Below are 18,616 nucleotides of genomic sequence, written 5' to 3' on the forward strand. Positions count from 1 at the left end.
CTACATTGCATCCATAAAGAAGGAATTGAGGAAAGGTTTTGAAATCACTGATTTGAGCTATGTTCATTACTATCTTGATATTAAAGTAACTCAACATCCGAAGTCCATATTCCTTTCTCAAAATAAGTACATTGGAGATCTATTGAACAGGTTTGGCATCACTTAATGCAATCCTTTGACTACTCCAATGGAACAAAACTTAAAGCTTACACCCATTGAAGGAAAAGAATTTGAGGATGCAACAAAGTATAGACAGGTTGTAGGAAGTCTTAACTACTTAACTACTACCAGACCAGACATTTCGTTTGCTGTTGGAATCCTCTCCAGGTTTATGCAAAAGCCTTGTGAGGGACATTGATCTGTTGCAAAAAGAGTTCTAAAGTACTTGAAGGGAACTCAAGACTTTGGAATCAAGTATACACAGGTGGGCGACTTCAACGTGATTGGATACTCTGATTCAGACTTCGATGGAGGCAAAGAAATTGGGGTATCTAATTCAGGTTATGCTATGAGTGGTGGATCAGGCGTTGTCTCTTGGAAATCACGTAAACAATCAGTTTTGGCGGATTCCACAATAGAGGTAGAATATGTGGCAGCAGCTGAGGCAACAAAAGAAATTGTGTGGCTCAGGACTCATGATTGACAATACCTTGGCAATAAAGTTGGCCAAGAACCCAAAGATCCATGATCAAACGAAGCACATCAATACTAAATATCATCTGATTCGACAACACGTTGAAGCCAAAACAATCCATCCCTGCCATTGTTCCACTAATGAGCAAATTGCAGACATCTTCACCAAAGCGCTTGGAAGAGAAAAGCTTGAAAGATTCAGAACGATGCTTGGACTCACCAACATCCCTTTAGATTAAGGGGGGGAATGTTGACACCTAATCATAGGGATTGGATGAACAATTGTAATTAAAGTAAATAAATAATAGAAAATATGAAGAGTCACCAGGAGATGAAATGAACAGTCTCTCCCTCTTGTATATAATAATGAACAACCTGAATGAAGATCATAATTCGCATTGAGGAGTTACCTCCTGGTCTGACAAATCAGGATGACATGCAAGGGAGTCAAAAGAGAATTGAGGCCATGCAAGGTTTGCCACACCCCAAAACCCTCCAAATCTTACATAGGTTCTTTGGATTTACAAGCCACTATAGGAAATTTGTCCAAAATTACGGGTGAATTGTTGTGTCTTAAACCATTATGTTTGAAAATAATCCCTTTGTGTACTACATTGTATTGGCCATATTTGAGGACACAGTCGTTGACAAATCAAGAAGCTTGTAAATTAGGGTAGTTTATTTTAACTTGGTAATTACTGATGAATGTTTGTTGGCTTCTTCTTCTTTTTTTTAATTTATATTCTTCTTCATCAAGCAATTACCAAAATGTGTAAAACATAAAGATCACAAGAGACAAAATGCAAGAAATTAGGCTCCAAGCCAAGGAAAAACCCCACAAGGGGGAACACCCAAGAAATCATCTTCTTATAGAATCATTTCAAAGTGATATATCCAAGACCCAAGACCAAGACCAAGACCAAGACTACCACTGACCTCAAGTCGGCCCTCCTTCAAGTCACCTCCACCAAGACAAAGTCAACAAAATCAACGCTAGTAAAATCTCTGAAATCTGGTCAACTCTTGAAATTTCGGCCCTTGTAATTTCGGCCCTCCTGAAATTTCAAGCTTGTGATTCCTCAGAAAAATTTGCACGTGTAACCAGAGCTAGGGCAAAAAACTCCAAATTTCTTTCTCCTTTGACTTTCCTCTCTCTCCTTTGACTTCGGTTGATTTTCTTCTTCTCCACACCAAAATCGATGACGAATGATGAATAAATGAATGATCTCCAAAGTGGTTGAGTTGCCCTTTATATACACACATCCAGGTGGTTGAACAACTACCCTTAGGGTCGACTTGGTCTTGTGGATGACAAAATTGTTTGTTTAACTTAAATAAAATATTTTTTCTTGTTCTTACAAATAGTCCAAATGGGACTTTGACTCGATAATATTTTTTGACTCATGACAAATTTTATTTAGACTCAAGTAACCCTACAAGCATGAAGAACATGCTTTGACTAGAAAATAAAATAATAATAATGAATGTAATAAATGAATATAATAAATATTTCAATAGTATATTTGAGTTACATTATGAAGACCAACACTAGTTACATTTTCAACAACAGAGATGGCTCAAAATCGTATGAAGCAACACGTTGATCAAAATCACTCTAATCATTCTTTGCAGGAGGGGATAATTGTTTCTTTGTGTTTAACCTTTCAAATAGACAGTTCTCAAAGATAAAGTCCATCATAACCACACCAAAAAATCTATGGACACTATCAAATCCTCCAACACATTAATAAGTTACATATAAATTGGCTCTTTCAGCCCACTCCAAGATGCATTTAGTTTTTCATGTCTAGTTTAAATAAGGTAGTGGGATCAAATTGTTGAGTTCAATATAACTTCCTAGACATTGGCAAAGAAGCCTCTATTTGCCTCCAAGTAAAAGTAGTATTGACCACTAAAGAGAGTCAATTGTGCCAATGCACCATCTAGGAAGTTTTGATCTAGTGGAAAGATATGCAGCCAAACGCACCCTCTGGGAACCAACAACAATTTCACAATACTTTCCAAACCTTCATATTTAAGGACAACATTGTTTTTTAAAGGAGAGGCCATGTTAAGATCCTATGCTAACCTCCCTACTTTGATTATCTGACCAATTAATGTACAAGACCATCTTCTTAGAATATGGCATATTAGATTAGTGTAATTACTTAATGTGAAGGGTCTTCTTTATTAATCAAGGCCCACGAGGTTGTTGGTATCCATCAATGACAAGACCATAAGTAGTTGAGTTTTTTGCTATTAAGAAACTATTTATGGAACTAGAACGCTACGAAACGTTTTTGAGATGTTGTTAATGTATTTGGAACTCTGCTTATAAGAGGTTTCCTCCCTTAAGGTGCCTTGAATGTTGCCTACACTTGAAGGTCTTTAATATGTTGATTTTTGGTAGCATCGGATGTGCTTTAGCCCTGAAAATTGGTGGAAAGGCTAAGGCACATGAGAACTCCAAGACCCAGAAATCGTTTGGGGAAATTTCACCTGGATGGAGAGATATTAAAATAATTAATATTTTTAATGGAGTTCTTAAGTATAAACTTAAGAAAAATAAAATATTAATGTGTATTAATATAATATGGGTGAGAAAGTTCTAAATAACGAGAATCAAGCTAGATCTAATCCTAGCCATTGATTAGGGACTTAATCTCGGTCGTTGATTCGTCAACAAAAAAGTATAAGAGGAGGCTTGAGGGTCAGTTGGAGACACACCAAGTTGATCAGTCAATTCAATTTTCTGAGGTAGGGTTCGCTGAGAAATCGAGTTATAATCTATTGCAACGAGGGGCAATGCAGCAGAAGGTCGAGAATACATAGCAGAGAGGCGGGGAGAGTGTCGGAGAGATAGCACAGAGCCTAGGAAGGTTGACGCAAACGCTGAGGAGACCAGCGGAGAGGATGCAGAGGGCCAAGAGGCTGACGCAGAGGCAACAGAGGTTGACGCAGGCAGTGCAGAGGGCTGAAGAGGCAGCGCTGAGGAATTTTCGTGGGGCGGACTGAGAGTTGGTTAGCTAACGCAGAGCCGTAGAGGGTGACGTAATTCCTGAGAGTAGCTTGGAGCAGCGTTCGCTGTCCAACTAAGGGAACAGTGGAAGTCACTGTGAGGCTATTCATTTGATTATTGATTAGTCGGAATATCTGTCTCCGAAAAAATGTACTTTTGCCAAGGAAAATCTCTGAAGGGTGAGCCATTTCTAGCACCCTAATTGTATTCAGAAAACTACATAATAATAAAACCCTCATTTTTGTTGCACCGGTTTTCCCGCATTGGGTTTTTCCAGGGACGATTGTCCAAAAATAACGGTGTCCCTTGTGTTGTATCAATTTATTTCATTTGTTGATCTGTATGTGTGTGAAGGTTGCATTTGTGTTTATTTCGGTATTTATATTAATAAATAACTTGTTAATCGAAAGAACAAGTAGGAGATAATAAATCAGATAATGCAGTAGGGATTTCTGATGTGTCAAACATAAAAATTTCCACATGGTATCAGAGGGATTGTAGATCACAGGAGGACTGAAGACGCCAACAGGAGAAATCTAAAAAAATTGTAGTAGACGCAGTTGTCCCGAGAGACAGCGTTGTTCCAGAGCAGAAGCAGCAAGAGGAAGTGATGCAGGGCCTACGTTATCATGTCGAGCCAAGGGAAGGTGCCAGTGCAGAGGCAGAGTGAGGCAGAAGAGGCTCACACAGAACCACATCATCTTGCTCAGCCAGGTAGGATTGACGAAGTTGGCCAGAGGGGTAGATTTAGCCTTTGTCGAGATTGCGCAGAGCCTAAAAGGCTCAGTTTCTTCAATTGTCGGGGCTTGGAGAGCTGTAGGAAAATTGTAATTTGAGGAGTTGGTGGGACACTATTTCTGTCGATACAGAACAATGTCTAAGGAGACGGAACCAAGGTAGAGGGAATCACTACCTCGACGGATTTCTAGCCAAGGAATCCAAATCCAAGTTGCAAATGTAAGGAGGATTAGAGAGGAGCGGTTCGACAGCTGACCAAAGGATTTCCAGGAGGGAAATCAGGGCCTAGAGGGAGATTTCCAAGAGGGAAGTTGAGACTTAGAGGGAGTCCAAAAGAAGAGCTGAAATGGCAATGAATGCACTAAGGGATCACGACAGGTTGGACGGGGCTTTCGACTTTGGCATCTGGAAGGCTAGGATCCTGGAAATCCTGGATCGACATCACATCAAGGACTATGCCTTGAAAGTAGTGGCTATCTAGTTGACCCAGCTGAGAACGAGAAGTATGATGATGCCCAGGAGAGGGCGAAGTGCATGATCCTTGATGGGGTCAAAGATAGTGGCATACCACATATTGTTGAGAAGAACACAACAAAGGAGATGTGGGACACTTTGACAACCTTATATCAAGGCTCTTCCGTGCAGTGGATGATGCTATTGGAGAATCAGTTGTGGTCATATCAGACGCAGAAGGTAGAGGAGATAGATCCCTTCCTCCTTAGATTGTAGGAAATTCGAGACCAGCTTACTTTTGTGGAGTCTATACTGGATCTAGAGTTTATGGTCAGGACTGCTCTGAATGCAGTCTCTGAGGACTAGGAGATGTTCATCCAAAGCATCTTGGGTAGAGCGACTCTCCCTAGTTGGGAAGAGATGTGGGCGGCTCTTCGACAGAAAGAGATCAAGAAGTTGACCAAGGCAGGGAAGTAGTGGTAAGGGAGTTTGAGTCAAGAAAGAGGAGGATGCGGCTCTATCTGCGGGACAGCGAGGAAAGAGGAAGAAGAAGGACATCTCCAAGGTTAAGTGCTTCCATTGTGGGGAGCTGGGACATTATGCATCCCAGTGTCTGAGGAAGAAAAACAAGGGAGAGGCTTCCAACTCAAAGCCAACTCCAGCTAAGGTGGAGAAAGAGGTCGAGATTGATGACGATTGTGCCATGAGTGTTCATGCACCTCTAGAGAATAGGTGGGGAGACATCGAGTTGTAGTCCAGAGGACTACATACTAAGGGCAGGATCCTTGAGGTACACAAACTCAAGGATCACATCTAGGAACGGGAGCCCTTAATGATAGTAGCATGATGACAGATGTCGGGTGGAGCAAAATATGATGGAGCGGCAAGGCAGTGCTAGAGCGCTGAAGTCTGTAGCAGCGCAATAGAGGTTGCAACAGTGAAGAGGCACAGGGGTGTTTGCAGCAGCTCAATGGCAGCAGAGGGAGCACGGGATGGAGCAGGGGCAGTGGCAGCATTACGTGGCTTCCAGACTAACCAGGATGTCAGTGTTTGGGGAAATTCAGTTACCTACTTCTCAGTAACAGAGTTGCAACGCAATAGTTAGTAGTGGCAGTGCTAGGGGTAGCATGGGCAACATGTTGAGAGGGTGCTGCAATATAGATGTCGCAGTGGCAATGGCAGTGTCATGGACAGCAGTACAGGAAGCAAAAGTGCAAGGGATGTGAGGCAGCAAGCCAAGCATTGGCACAAATACCGGTGCAGAGGATCGGTGTGATGCTTCCATGGTGAGGCATCACTGGAGCACATTCCTCGCTAAGAGGGAGTGTTGATTTTTGGTAGCATCGGATGTGCTCTAGCCATGAAAATTGGTGGAGAGACTAAGGCACATGAGATCTCCAAGACCCAGAAATCGTTTGGGGAAATTTCACCCGGATGGAGAGATATTAAAAGTATTTTATTTTTAATGTTGTTCCTAAGTATAAACTTAGGAAAGTTAAAATATTAATGTGTATTAATATAATATGGGTGAGAAAGTTCTAAATAACGAGAATCAAGCCAGATCTAATCCTAGTCGTTGATTAGTGCTTAAACTCTGTCATTGATTCGTCAATCAGAAAAGTATAAGAGGAGGCTTGAGGGTCAGTTAGAGACACACCAAGTTGATCTGTCAATTCAATTTTTTGGGGCAAGGTTTGCTGAGAAATTGAGTTAGTGATATGTTGCAGCGAGGGCCAGTTCGGCAGAACGCCGAGAATACATAGCAGAGACGCTGGGAGAGTGTCGGAGAGACAGCGCAAAGCCTAGGAAGACTGACGCAGAGGATGAGGAGGCCAACGCAGAGAACGCAGGCTGACGCAAAGATAGCAGAGGCTGACACAGACAGCGCAGAGGGATACAGAGCTGACGCTAGGATGAAGAGGCAACGCTAAGGAATTTTTATGGGGCAGACTAAAAGCTGGTTAGCTGACGTAGAGTCATAGAGGGTGACGCAGTCTCTGGAGGGTGATGTAGTGCCTGAGGGTAGCTTAGAGTAGCTTTCGTTGTCTAGCTAAGGGAACAGTTGAAGTCATTGTGAGGCTATTCATCCGGTTGTTGATTAGCTAGAATATCTGTCTCCGAAGAAAGGAACTTCTGCGAAGGAAAATCTCTGAAGGGTGAGCCATCTTTGGCACCCTAGTTGTATTCGGAAAATTGCATAATAATAAAACCCTCATATCTGCTGCACCAGTTTTCCCGCATTGGGTTTTTCCGGGGACGATTGTCCAAAAATAACGATGTCCCTTGTGTTGTCTCAGCTTATTTCAGTTGTTGATCATATATGTGTGAAGGCTGCAGTGGTGTTTATTTCGGTATTTATATTAATAAATAGCTTGTTAATTGAAAGAACAAGTAGGAGATAATAAACCAGATAATTCAATAGGGATTTCTGATGTGTCAGACTTAGAAATTTCCACATAATACAGTGTTCTGTGGGTTTAATCTTATTTGCCCTTGTATTTGCTTTTCCATGTTTAATCTTTGTATATTGTTCATGTCCTACTATTTTTCTGATTATAGTATATGGACGAATTTCATCTTAGATGCCTTTGTCTATTGCAAAAAGATACACTTTAATTACATATTAAATGATTACATAATAGCTTCTGGTTTGAATTTATCACATCCATGTCCTTTGGAGTGGAATCATGTTGAAGATTGTATCCATTCATGTACATAATAACATTGACACAATTACTTTCTGCATGGATTTAAGGTCTCAACAAAAATATCAACTTTTTGCTGATTATAGTATTTTACATACATTCATCTTAGATGCTGTGTCTATTGCAAAAAAATGCACTTCCATTACACATTAAATGATTACATAACAGCTTCCGGTTTGTATTTATCACAGCCATGTCCTTTAGAGGGGAATCATGTTGAAGATTGTGTCCATTCATGAACAGAATAACATTGAGGCAGTTACTGTCGGCCTGGATTTAATGTCTCAACAAAAATATCAAATTTTAGAACAATTATTCCCTATCTATATGCTATAAATCAGTCAATTTGAGCACTTGAATCTTCTGCACTTAAAGCTAGCTGTGTGTCTTTTTCTTCTTTTTCTGCTCTGTCATTGCTATTTGACAGTGTATAACAGTTAATAGTAAACCAAGAAGGCCGCTCTTCTTGAAACAACCTACAAAGGATAGAAACTACTGAAAATTACGACACCCATAAAACATAAAAGACTCAGAGCATTCATAAATGTGCTTGCTTTGAAACAAAGACACTATATTTTAGCAAATGTAAAATTGGAACTTACGGGTGGCTGCAAAGCTTCGGACATTGAACTATCAATGCATATTTGCATGTGGACACTTCTTTAAAGGAATTTATTGATGGATGATCAGAGTCTGCACACATAAATCTCACCTGCAGACATAGGTATTCATCAAGCTAAAAATCAAGGAAATCGAAAACTAGACTGTACAAAGATTGGAAGAAAGATTTGGAATATCTTTGATGCAAGAGGCACCCAAAACATACATAAGAAAACAACAAAACATACTAACCATAACAAAGAGAAGCATCAAGCAGTTCAACTCCTAAGAACATATGATCATTTAGAAGATCAATATCTGTATTCAAGTCTAAACAGGACAACAAAATACCTCTGTCTCTCTTGGCTCGTTTGTAAGGTCACAAATTGTGCCATTCCTATATAAATGTGCATGATACCTGCAAAATTGTAAGTAGTATGTAGTTTCATATTTCAATTTTTCGAAAAAGAAAAAGAGAGAAAATAATGGAATAAAACTGACACAGGAAAATGTGATACTAGTGTGCAAGCAACTGTCTTATTACAAAAGGCTCTACATAGTACGTGCACAGCATTTTCAAAGATGGTTTGATTCTTGATGTCCTGCGTTGAAGATCTATATGATATAATGCATTGTGGCAGTGATGTAAGATTTAGTCAAATTATCCAGCAAGAGAATGTCAACTATGGAGAACAAAGACAAAAAGGACTAACATAATATTTCGATTTAACTATGAAGAATGTAGACACAAAGAAGTTGCATGATATTCAGATTTACGTTAGAAATACTATGAATAAATCTATGCAGGATATTCTTGTACTTGGAATGATTTGAAATAACTTTATAAACTTTTCGAAAAAACAAATACAAATTTAGACATTCAAGGTCTAAACTAAGGAAACCATGAGACTGACTAGGAGCTAATTTGGGACCATGAAACCATACTACAATCTTGATAAAAACATGACAGCCACCATTTACTGCATTAAGGAAAAGGTATTTACCAATTCACTTATAATATGTTCATCTCACCTTTGAGCAGCAGTTTTGGAACGGGGATCTTTCTGAAGGGACACATCTGGTGAATTCCGATGGAAAGCTGCAGTAGCTTCCGCATCATAGACACCCAAAGTAAATTCTTGAACTAACTGCAAAAGGTCCGGTAAAGTCACGGATGAGGACATTGATTTACATAAACCATAAAGTAAGATTTTTAAGTTTCCCAACAAAATGTTTGTTAGTGCTTTCAGTTTCTGACATTACAAATCCTATTAATAGAAAACTCATCAACTTAAATGTTCCATCCTTTCACTTTTAAAGACCAAAAATATGAACAAGCAATTAATTATTGAATTTTGCAGCCATGGAAGTTTACCAAAAATCAAAGAAGATAAGTCCTTACAACTTGTTCCCTATATCTTAAAGATTATATAAGATTTGGGGATTAGACAAATAATACAAGACAAAAAATATAGCATGAATAATTAATAAAGGACATTTATCCTGGTTAGAAGACTAAGTAATCATTTATATTTTCATCAAGCAAGATTTTGACAACAGAAGCAAGCACGAGACAGAATCTTAGGCAATGCTCAGAAACATTGAGAGGAGGGCACATAAATAAAGCATGAATACCATAACATGTCAAAAGGAAGGGGGGAGATTATTAAAAACAATCTGACAATATTAAGTAAAATATTATTAGTCCCCCGCAAGGTAGCTCACTTAGCAAGCCCGTGTTACGTAAAGTTATGTAAATTTATGTGAGTGATGAGGGTATTTGTTCAAATTCCCTCACTGTCAAACCCATGTGCTGTCCCAGGGACAGGGCGGTTACACCTTGAGGTTATAGTGGTAATGGTCGGAATCAACCCTATGTCTCACAAGTATGAGCCCAGCCTAGTTGCCGATTCCTCTAGCACATAAAAAACAAAAACAAAGTAAAATATTATTATTGTTAACAAGGGTAGAGACAGATCAATATGTTACATACAATAGTATTCTGTTCACATGAAATATTGTCAGTTTGTTGATGTTATAGCATTGGACAGCAACTTCTGCACTGATCAAGTGTCTACATGTGTGGAAGTCATCCCAGACGTTCAAACTTAGCAATTTCTCTTTAATTAAGGAATTAATTAAAATGAAGTGCCTTTTATAAAAAGGTAAGTCTAATCTAATGAAATGAGAAGGTTATTTGCATTAGTCAAATAGATAAATCCTAGCCAATTTTTTCAAATGAAGTGAGATTTAATATCAACCATCAATCACTTTGGAGATTAGGGTTGTGGATTCAATCAACAACTCAAGCTTATAAAAGCAAGGCTAGGTGGAGGAAGACACAACAATGAGCACAAGACATTGTGAGATGGTGAGGATCTACGTGATTGGATGAAAAAGGATTTCCATCCAAGTGTGCAGGATCAAGGAGGAAATCTGCAAGAGTGATTTCCTGCGGCAAGGATCATTCCTAACAGAGGCTGTACTGCAGATTTGCCAATGCAGCCAAACAGCTAAAACCATTGGGCCAAGCCACATGTGCAGGTTCCAGGAGTGCGCAGGAGGTACTGTGCAGCCTCATACGCACTGCAGGTAACACGCGCAGTTCACACAAGCATGGACAGGAACAGCGACAGTGTGCAAGTTGTACGTGTGGGCCTTACAACCACATATGCACGATCATACAGCTGCTGTACCAGGCCAGCAAGGTAAGGGAGTCGATCAAGGAAGATTTTGAGAGTTGTAAAACACATACAGGCGCCCAGAAATTTTCTGTGATTGTTGTAGCTTGTATTTTTCCTCTGTGGGCCATTTCCCCAGTAAGGGAGCCCTTGTACGCTAAAAAAATAATTAATGAACAGCATATCTTGAAGGACGGAAATTTCTGCACGCATGTGTCAAATTGGTGTTGATTTACTTCTGCTGAATTTACTCTTATTTACTAGTTAAAAACCCAATGATGTAATTTATCCAGTGATCTGCAATTTAATTTAATTAACTGCAAGGAACTTAATAGGAAATAATTTGTCAGTTGTCGGGGTTAAGAAAATTTAACATGGTATCAGAGCTTACACTCTTAGAGGGAGGTCAATTTCAAGTTTGCAGCAAATCTCGCCAGATTTGAAAGCCAGTGGATCTCAACAGATCTAAAAGTCTGCAGTTTGCAGCTGTGGAATTTTATGGATGTTTAAAGGACTAACACAAATCCACAGCAGTTTGCAACAAATCTATTAAATCTGCAAGGAGATCATGATTCATAACAGATCTATAAACTAGCAGCAAAAGTCTTGTGAGTGCTTGAAGGAATGAGCACAGTGCAATTTTTGTTCAGATCTAGAAATGGCAGCAGCAAGGTCTCAGGTTTGAAGACAGGTTGAAAGCAAGGGTTACCTTGCTATTGAAAATAAATGACCTTTGGGAAATTGTGGATAAGGAAATTCTTTCACCGATAGAACCAGTGCAGTTAACAGCTCATGAAAAGAAGAACATCAGAGCTCAACGGGTTATTATGGATGCCCTGAAGGATCATTGATCCCTCACTTGGTGGAGAAGAAGTCAGCCAGGGAGATGTTCAAGACTCTAGTAGATTTGTTCTAGAGGGACAACATGAACAAGAAGATGATCTTGAAGAACAAGATCAGATTCATGCAGATGTCAAGATCTAACAATTACCAGCTACCTCATGAGGAGCACCCAGATATGTGATCAACTTGCAGCAATCAAGGAGAAAACAGAGGACGTAGAACTCGTAAATGTGGCACTGAATGATTTCACCAAGCCATGGTAACCATTTGCCAAGGGGATATGTGCTTGGGAGCATCTTCCCAATTGGGAGAGGCTTTTGAGATGATTGCATCCAGGAAGAGGATCAAGAGAAGTCTAAATCCATCAAGCAAGGAGATGGTGATGAGAACATAGCCCTAATCAGTCAGGTCAAAATGGGTAAAGGAAAGGGTTCCAAGGGTAACAGTGCATTCAAGATACTGAGAGGGGGGGCTGAATCAGTATTTCTTTACAATTGTTATATTATGCCAGTTAAGATTGTTAGAAAATGTATAGTGGCAACTTATTAAACTTATTTTCTTTGAACTTGATACTTGTTAAGTTGCTTGTGAATCTTAGTTATATTCGTTATGTTCTTTTAGTTAGATCTGTTCATCAAACAATATCAAGAAGCAATAACAACAAGAAAGGACAGAGATGTAGGCTCTCAGCCAAGGCAAAACCCAGAAACTCTTCTCTTCCTAGAATCTGCTTCAAATGAGATACAAAGACCCAATTCCTAAACCAAGTCCTTCTCCCAGTACCAAGTTAGTCCTTTCCTCAAGTCCTTGAATCTGCACCAAACGGCTACTTCCTACAACTTTGACCTCCTAGCTTCAACACTGCTACTCAACCTGCAACTTCGACCCAACTACTTTCCCTGGAGCTTCTTGGAAACCCTAATACAACCTCCTACAGTGACCTACTTAGAGCAAGACAACTCTCCCAAGGTCAATGAGGTCTAGACAAGGGTTTTCCCTCTTCCAGCTACAGATTCTGCACTTCGTCCTCCAGCAACTCAATCCTGCAATTTCGGCCTCTTACTGCAGCCCATCAACTCCAGAATTTTGCAAGTGTGAGAGAGATAGAGCCCAGAGATAAGATATTTCGGCCTCCCAGCTTCTTCCAAAATTTTTCTCTCCTTTTCTACTCCTTCACAACGCTATATCAAACTTTTTCTTTGATAGATCAAACTTGTGAGTGTGTGTCTCCAAACGAAGTCGAATTGCTCTTTATATAGCCTTCTCAAGAGGTTGAATTCCCTCCTTTAGGCTGACTTGAGGATCCTAGGGCCAACTTGTACTCTTGGAGATTCCAGGACTTTCTAGACTCTAAATTAATTCTTTTTACAATTACAAATTGCCCAGAAGGTTCTTATAAATATGATGTTGACTCCTTTGGCTCATGACAATAAATCCTAAGACCTAACAAACCCTAGAAGCGCGAAGAACATGCTTTTACCTAAAAGACCAAAAATAATGAGCACGAAAACCATGCAGCCTTTAACAATAATTATTTCCTTCTTTTTCTTTTTTGTTACATAGAATATATATTGAAATGAGTACAACAATTATGAAGACCGAAACTAGTTACATTTCTCAACACTCCCTCTTAACTAGGGAGGTATTCATAATTGTACAACCAGTACAACATCATATCTCAAACTGAAGAGTTCTCAAGAAGAGTCAGATTGATTAGCAATATTGCAAGCATCATCATAATGACCAACACTGTCATTGAGGCCTAATTGGACAAGCTCTTATTCAATCAAGAGCATTATGTTGGGAGGCTTTATGTGTGATACCACACTACTTCTCTAAGGTACATACCCCATCTGGATTCCTGCAAGGCATGTCCTTTTAAGACTATTCTTATCTTGGATCTCCATCGCTGAGTCCTCAAAGAATATCGGTCCTCTTCGACCACTCTTCTCTTGGATTCCTGCTCCATCCTCGAGTGTCAATCCTCGGGACTACTCTCTCTCTTGGATTCAAATCCTTAAGGAGTATTGGTCCCTTTTCCTTCTTGGATGATCTATCCTCAAGGAAACCATAGATGCTTATCCAATCCTCCGTCATTCTCTCTTCATCCCCTGAAGAGGAGAATGTACATGTGATTTCCAACATCACTCTCTCTCAACCAGAGAGATCATCTCTATTCTCCTTTAATCTTGAGAATAGATCCTTGCTCCTTATCCAAGGAGACTCCCTCTCAAAACCAGAGGGGATTACTTCCTTCCAATAATGGAAGCCAACACCATAAGTCTTTACAACTTGTCTTCATCAAAGTATCAGCTACTAGTTTTCCATAGCTACATGGCTCCCTCTTTCGCATCTCTTGCATCGAGCCTACTTCCTTTCGAGGTATCATGGAACCATTTCCACTCTTCGTTCTTGTGACAGGATCCAGGTCATCTTTCTTGTTCATCACTTTCATCTTCAACGTGAAGGCATTGCGTTGAGCTTTCCTAATCTTCAATCTGATCGTGGCTTCCTTATGAAAGTGATCTTCCTTGACCTTCAGGTTATCTTCTCACACTGCTACCTTCCAAGATGACCACATCTTGACTTCAAGGTTGCCAAGTGCCAAATATTGAGCTTCCCTTAATACTTTTCATCCATACAGTTGACCTTGCCTCAACTGTCATCATGTATTCCTGCAATATTCTACCAGGTAGCAAAATAATATGTTAACCAAATAACCAAACCAAAATGAAATAGACATACCTCACCACGGTGAACTTCTCATTCCATCAACATCCTCATCTACCATCTCCAATTGATCTTTCCTTCTTGTATCAGAGTGCCCAAGGATTGAACTTGATTACCAAGTTACAACTTTTATTCTTCCGGAGATCATACTAGATGTTAATCAATATCAAATACATATCCTAGAGAAAGTCCTAATCTTTCATGCATTCTTTAATAAGTCGAACTTTATTCTTTTCCAGCATCATAAATACTTAAGAATATCTTTCTAACCAACCTTGTTCCACAAGATTCTCATACACATGAACCTTATCCAAAGTTTTCTTTATATCATGCAATCCCATGCTTTTATCCAATCATATAGCTATCCATATATTTCACAAAAGTTTACATCTTGACTCATTGCAACCCTTCATCCCCTTTTTACCAGTATGTTTCCACATTACATAAAATACATATTATTCTTGTCATAATGCTTTTTCACAAGGGCTTCCTATTATAATGATCCTTTCCAGACCACAGTGATACAATTGAGCAAGATGACAACCTTTAACATAATGTTAGACAATATCTAGATGAACAATATGCAAAATGGTCTAGTATTCTATCCTAGATGATCTCTACTAAGCAACATAATCATACAAGTTTCAAACACCCTATCATCATATGCTTCTGTCCTATGATGCTTATGCAAAAACATATCATCAACATTCATAAAGAACCTGGAAGTTAGTGAACCTTCTTTCAGTAGTAAAGATCCTTCACTTCTTCCTTCCTTGCCTTCTCAGGTTCTCCCACAGCTTCAACTACATGAGCTTCACTTCGGTCCTTTCTCTTATTGTTCTATTTGTTTGGACAATCCCTCTTAAAATGTCCAAATTCATTGCATCCAAAACATTGCACCTTGGACATATCTTTCTTCTTGGACTTGCCAAACTTTCCTTTCTTCATCTTCTTGACCTGGGGTAGAAAGGCTTGTGTCTGCTCATCTAATCCAATGTCATCCTTGACCTTGATCCTTGATTCTTCCAGTATGCATTGTGCCCATAACTCATCAAAGGGAGTTGAATCCTTCTTGGAGTAAACACTTGTTGCAAAGTTGCTCCATTCTGGTGGTAAAGCATTTAGAACACATACGGTCACCTCAGAATCAGTGATGGGTTCCCCAAGTCCTTGCAAATGGTCTCTTAGTTGAGAGACTCTCATGAGGAAGGATGCCATATCCTCATCCTTCAATTTCTTTATTCTATATAGCTTGATTTGTAATGACATCTTTTAACCTGTTGTACTTACAAAGTACAAATTCACTAGCTTGTCGTACATGGCCTTGGAAGTCTTTAGATTTGCAACAAATGGAACAAGAGAATCCTTAATTGATTTTATTGAGAAATCTAGGGCATCAATAGTTAGGTGATTTCTCTTTAATTAGTAACTTCTTGTGAATGCTTTTTACAATTTTAGATTAGGATCTTCTTCACTATGATATTAATGTTCTTCTTCATCAAACAGTGTCCAATGCATGAACATAAATAGACAAGAGACACAGAATATAGGTTATGAGCCATGGCCAAAACCTCTCACTCTTTGAGAGGAAAACCTGCACAAATTCTTCTTATAGAGATTCCAATTGACGAATACCAAGACCAAGACCCTTGACCTATTTACCACTCCAAGACCAAGACACAAGTTCTCTTGATAGTCAACCTTCTTCTTGACTCCTCTTCCACTTTGACCTTCTTAGCATTGAGACATTTTCACCACCGAGATTTTATCGTTGTCTTCAAATTGAGATCTCTTTTAATGCGAGACCTCCTCGTTGTCATATTACAAAGACCTTACTTCTGTGATGGCATCCTTCGAACTGTGATAGATTCATCACTCTAAATTGTAATGGCAGCCTTCTCACTGTGAGCTCATTGAACCCTTAACACTGTAGGAGCATCGAGCCTTCAACACTGTGTTAGCATCGAGCTCACAATATTATAATAACACCGAGCCCATAATTTTGTAGTAGCACTGAAGCTGAAGTGGCAACAAAACTGTAATCATTGTGATGACTGAAACTTATCTTTTGAGACAGCACCAATAGCATTCTTGTGATTCCCGAATTACAGAGATAATTCGAACTTCTTGACTCTTCGTTGAATTGTGGTCTTCTTTCAACACCAAGTTGTAGTCTCCTCACCAAACCACAGAGATATCCGGACCTACCTCTGCATTAGGCCACCCAAAATCTCAGAGAGATCCGAACTTATCTCTGTAACTGTCCATCCGAAAAACTCATAGAGATGTCTGAAATTTTGTCTTTGTGGAATAGGCCAAGGTCCCTATATATAGTAGTTTGTTCGTCATAAATAAGCCGACATGACCTTTATGAAAGGATGTGTCTCCGTGTGAGCCAACATGGGTTTCTACTTCATCTAAAGGCCGACTAGAAGAGGAGAACTTGTGCTTATCTTTTGGAGGGCTACTAGACCATTCTATTGACTCATATACATTTCATACATGACAATAACTCTTTTGACAATTCCTAAAGGTTCACAATGGGAGACATCTAAAAATAAAATCCCTTGCTCATGAAACCCATGAAGCAAGTCTTATAATAATAATTTTATTTTCTTTCTTTACATCATTTACAAAAGTCATAATTACGTCATTATGAAGACCAAACCTAGTTACACTTTTCAACACGCCCTCTTAACTACAGAGGTATTCATAATGCTACTTGGTCATTCTTAATCTAAAGAATTTCTCATAAGAAGAATTGGATTGGTAACCCATCTGTATAGCATCATATCAACCAGCATTGTCACATAGCAAGGCCTTCACTAACAGCTCTATCTCTCCACAAGATCTGAGCTCAACGCTGGCAAGACCAATGATGTATAGACACCATCATCATTGTCTCTCAAGGTACATACTCCACTCGGGTGTTCACCGAGTATGACCTTCTTTGGACTATTCTTATCTTGGATAGCCAGTCCTCAAAGAATATCGGTCCACGACTACTCTTATTTTGATGCCCTACGACGTCCTCAAAGAGTATCGAATGCCAGACGGTTACCCAATCCTCCATTCTTTCTTCCCAAGTGAAGACAAGAACGTAGTGTCTATCACTCCCTCTCAATTAGGAAGGTCATATCTATTCCAATAAAGGAATGTACTCATTCCTACAGAAGGAATGTACCTAAGCTCCCTCTTGGCTTAGGAATTTCCAAGTTTCTTCCAAGTAAGAAACTTGTTTCCAGGCTCCCTCTTAATTAGGGACCTACAGTAGCTCCTACGGTGGAGATGATGGGACAACCAGTTGCTTGAAGAACTCCTCCTCACGATGTCATGAACTTCTTTTCGTTATATAGGAGTCTTCATGTTTGGGACTTCTACATAGGGCATTGACCATCCATCACTTTCATCCATGAGTCAGCCATGTCATCATCAAAAAGTGATCCATTAATCCATATCTGGCCTTCCTTCATGCCATGTTCTTCGAAAGGATCTTCCATCCTTCTACATGGTCCTTGGGGAAGACATCCATAGTTCTTCCTTTGGCAGTCCTACATAAGCCCATCCCGATACTTGTTCAAAAATAAGAAGTGAACACTTAAATCAGACTTACCTTTGTGATGGTCTTTCATCATGACATCTTCCTGTGGGTATCAACATCCTGCATACATATTGACACATATCCCAAAGATATCCATTCTCAAGGGTCTCCATCTTTTCCAGACTTTCATCAAAGTCTTCATATCTTTCTGGGAGATTTCCTAGTCAAATCTTCTAGTTCTCAAATGTTGATTGCCTTTTTCCATGGTTGCATAGTACACGATCTTCCTTCCTTTCTTCACATATTTCATTCCTAGGAACTTCTAATCAGAGTTCCTCTAATTACTGTCAACCACCTCATTTTCATATGAGGACATATTATGTTGATTTCATCTAGTGTGACCCATGCCTTCAAACAACCTTTCTTAGGAGGAGATTCCTTTCCTTTGATCATGCTTCTCAAGATAGAGCAATGATCCATGTTCCCTGCAACCATACATGACTTTATACTATTGAATACAAACATACATACCTCATTTACCTTTAGATCATCTAGGCTTCTTTCAGCAACTTCCTTGATTGAAAAGAGTTTCAATCCCTTGATCTGCTTCATCTCTTATGTCATTATACCATCATTCCATGAATTCCACAAGTTGGAGTTCCTGATGAAACAC

The 18,616-nt window shown here is 39.4% G+C and overlaps 1 protein-coding gene across 1 annotated transcript in view; it reads right to left on the minus strand.

The window, feature by feature from the left end:
* Positions 1–7,663: 7,663 nt before the first annotated feature.
* Positions 7,664–18,616, minus strand: part of LOC149206501 (protein OS-9 homolog) — a 178,714-nt gene continuing 167,761 nt past the window's right edge. Inside the window, exons 5-8 of the mRNA XM_089395446.1 lie at positions 9,181–9,296; positions 8,500–8,566; positions 8,151–8,260; positions 7,664–8,024 (exon numbers count right to left, since the gene is read on the minus strand). Of these exons, the coding sequence (XP_089251572.1) occupies positions 7,886–8,024; positions 8,151–8,260; positions 8,500–8,566; positions 9,181–9,296 (432 nt within the window). The 3' untranslated portion in view covers positions 7,664–7,885. The remainder of the gene's footprint in view (positions 8,025–8,150; positions 8,261–8,499; positions 8,567–9,180; positions 9,297–18,616) is intronic.

The sequence above is a fragment of the Pinus tabuliformis genome, chromosome 1_2, assembly GCF_031772625.1.
Source record: "Pinus tabuliformis cultivar Carrire ecotype Pingquan chromosome 1_2, CPIR1, whole genome shotgun sequence".
In the NCBI taxonomy this organism is placed as follows: domain Eukaryota; kingdom Viridiplantae; phylum Streptophyta; class Pinopsida; order Pinales; family Pinaceae; genus Pinus; species Pinus tabuliformis.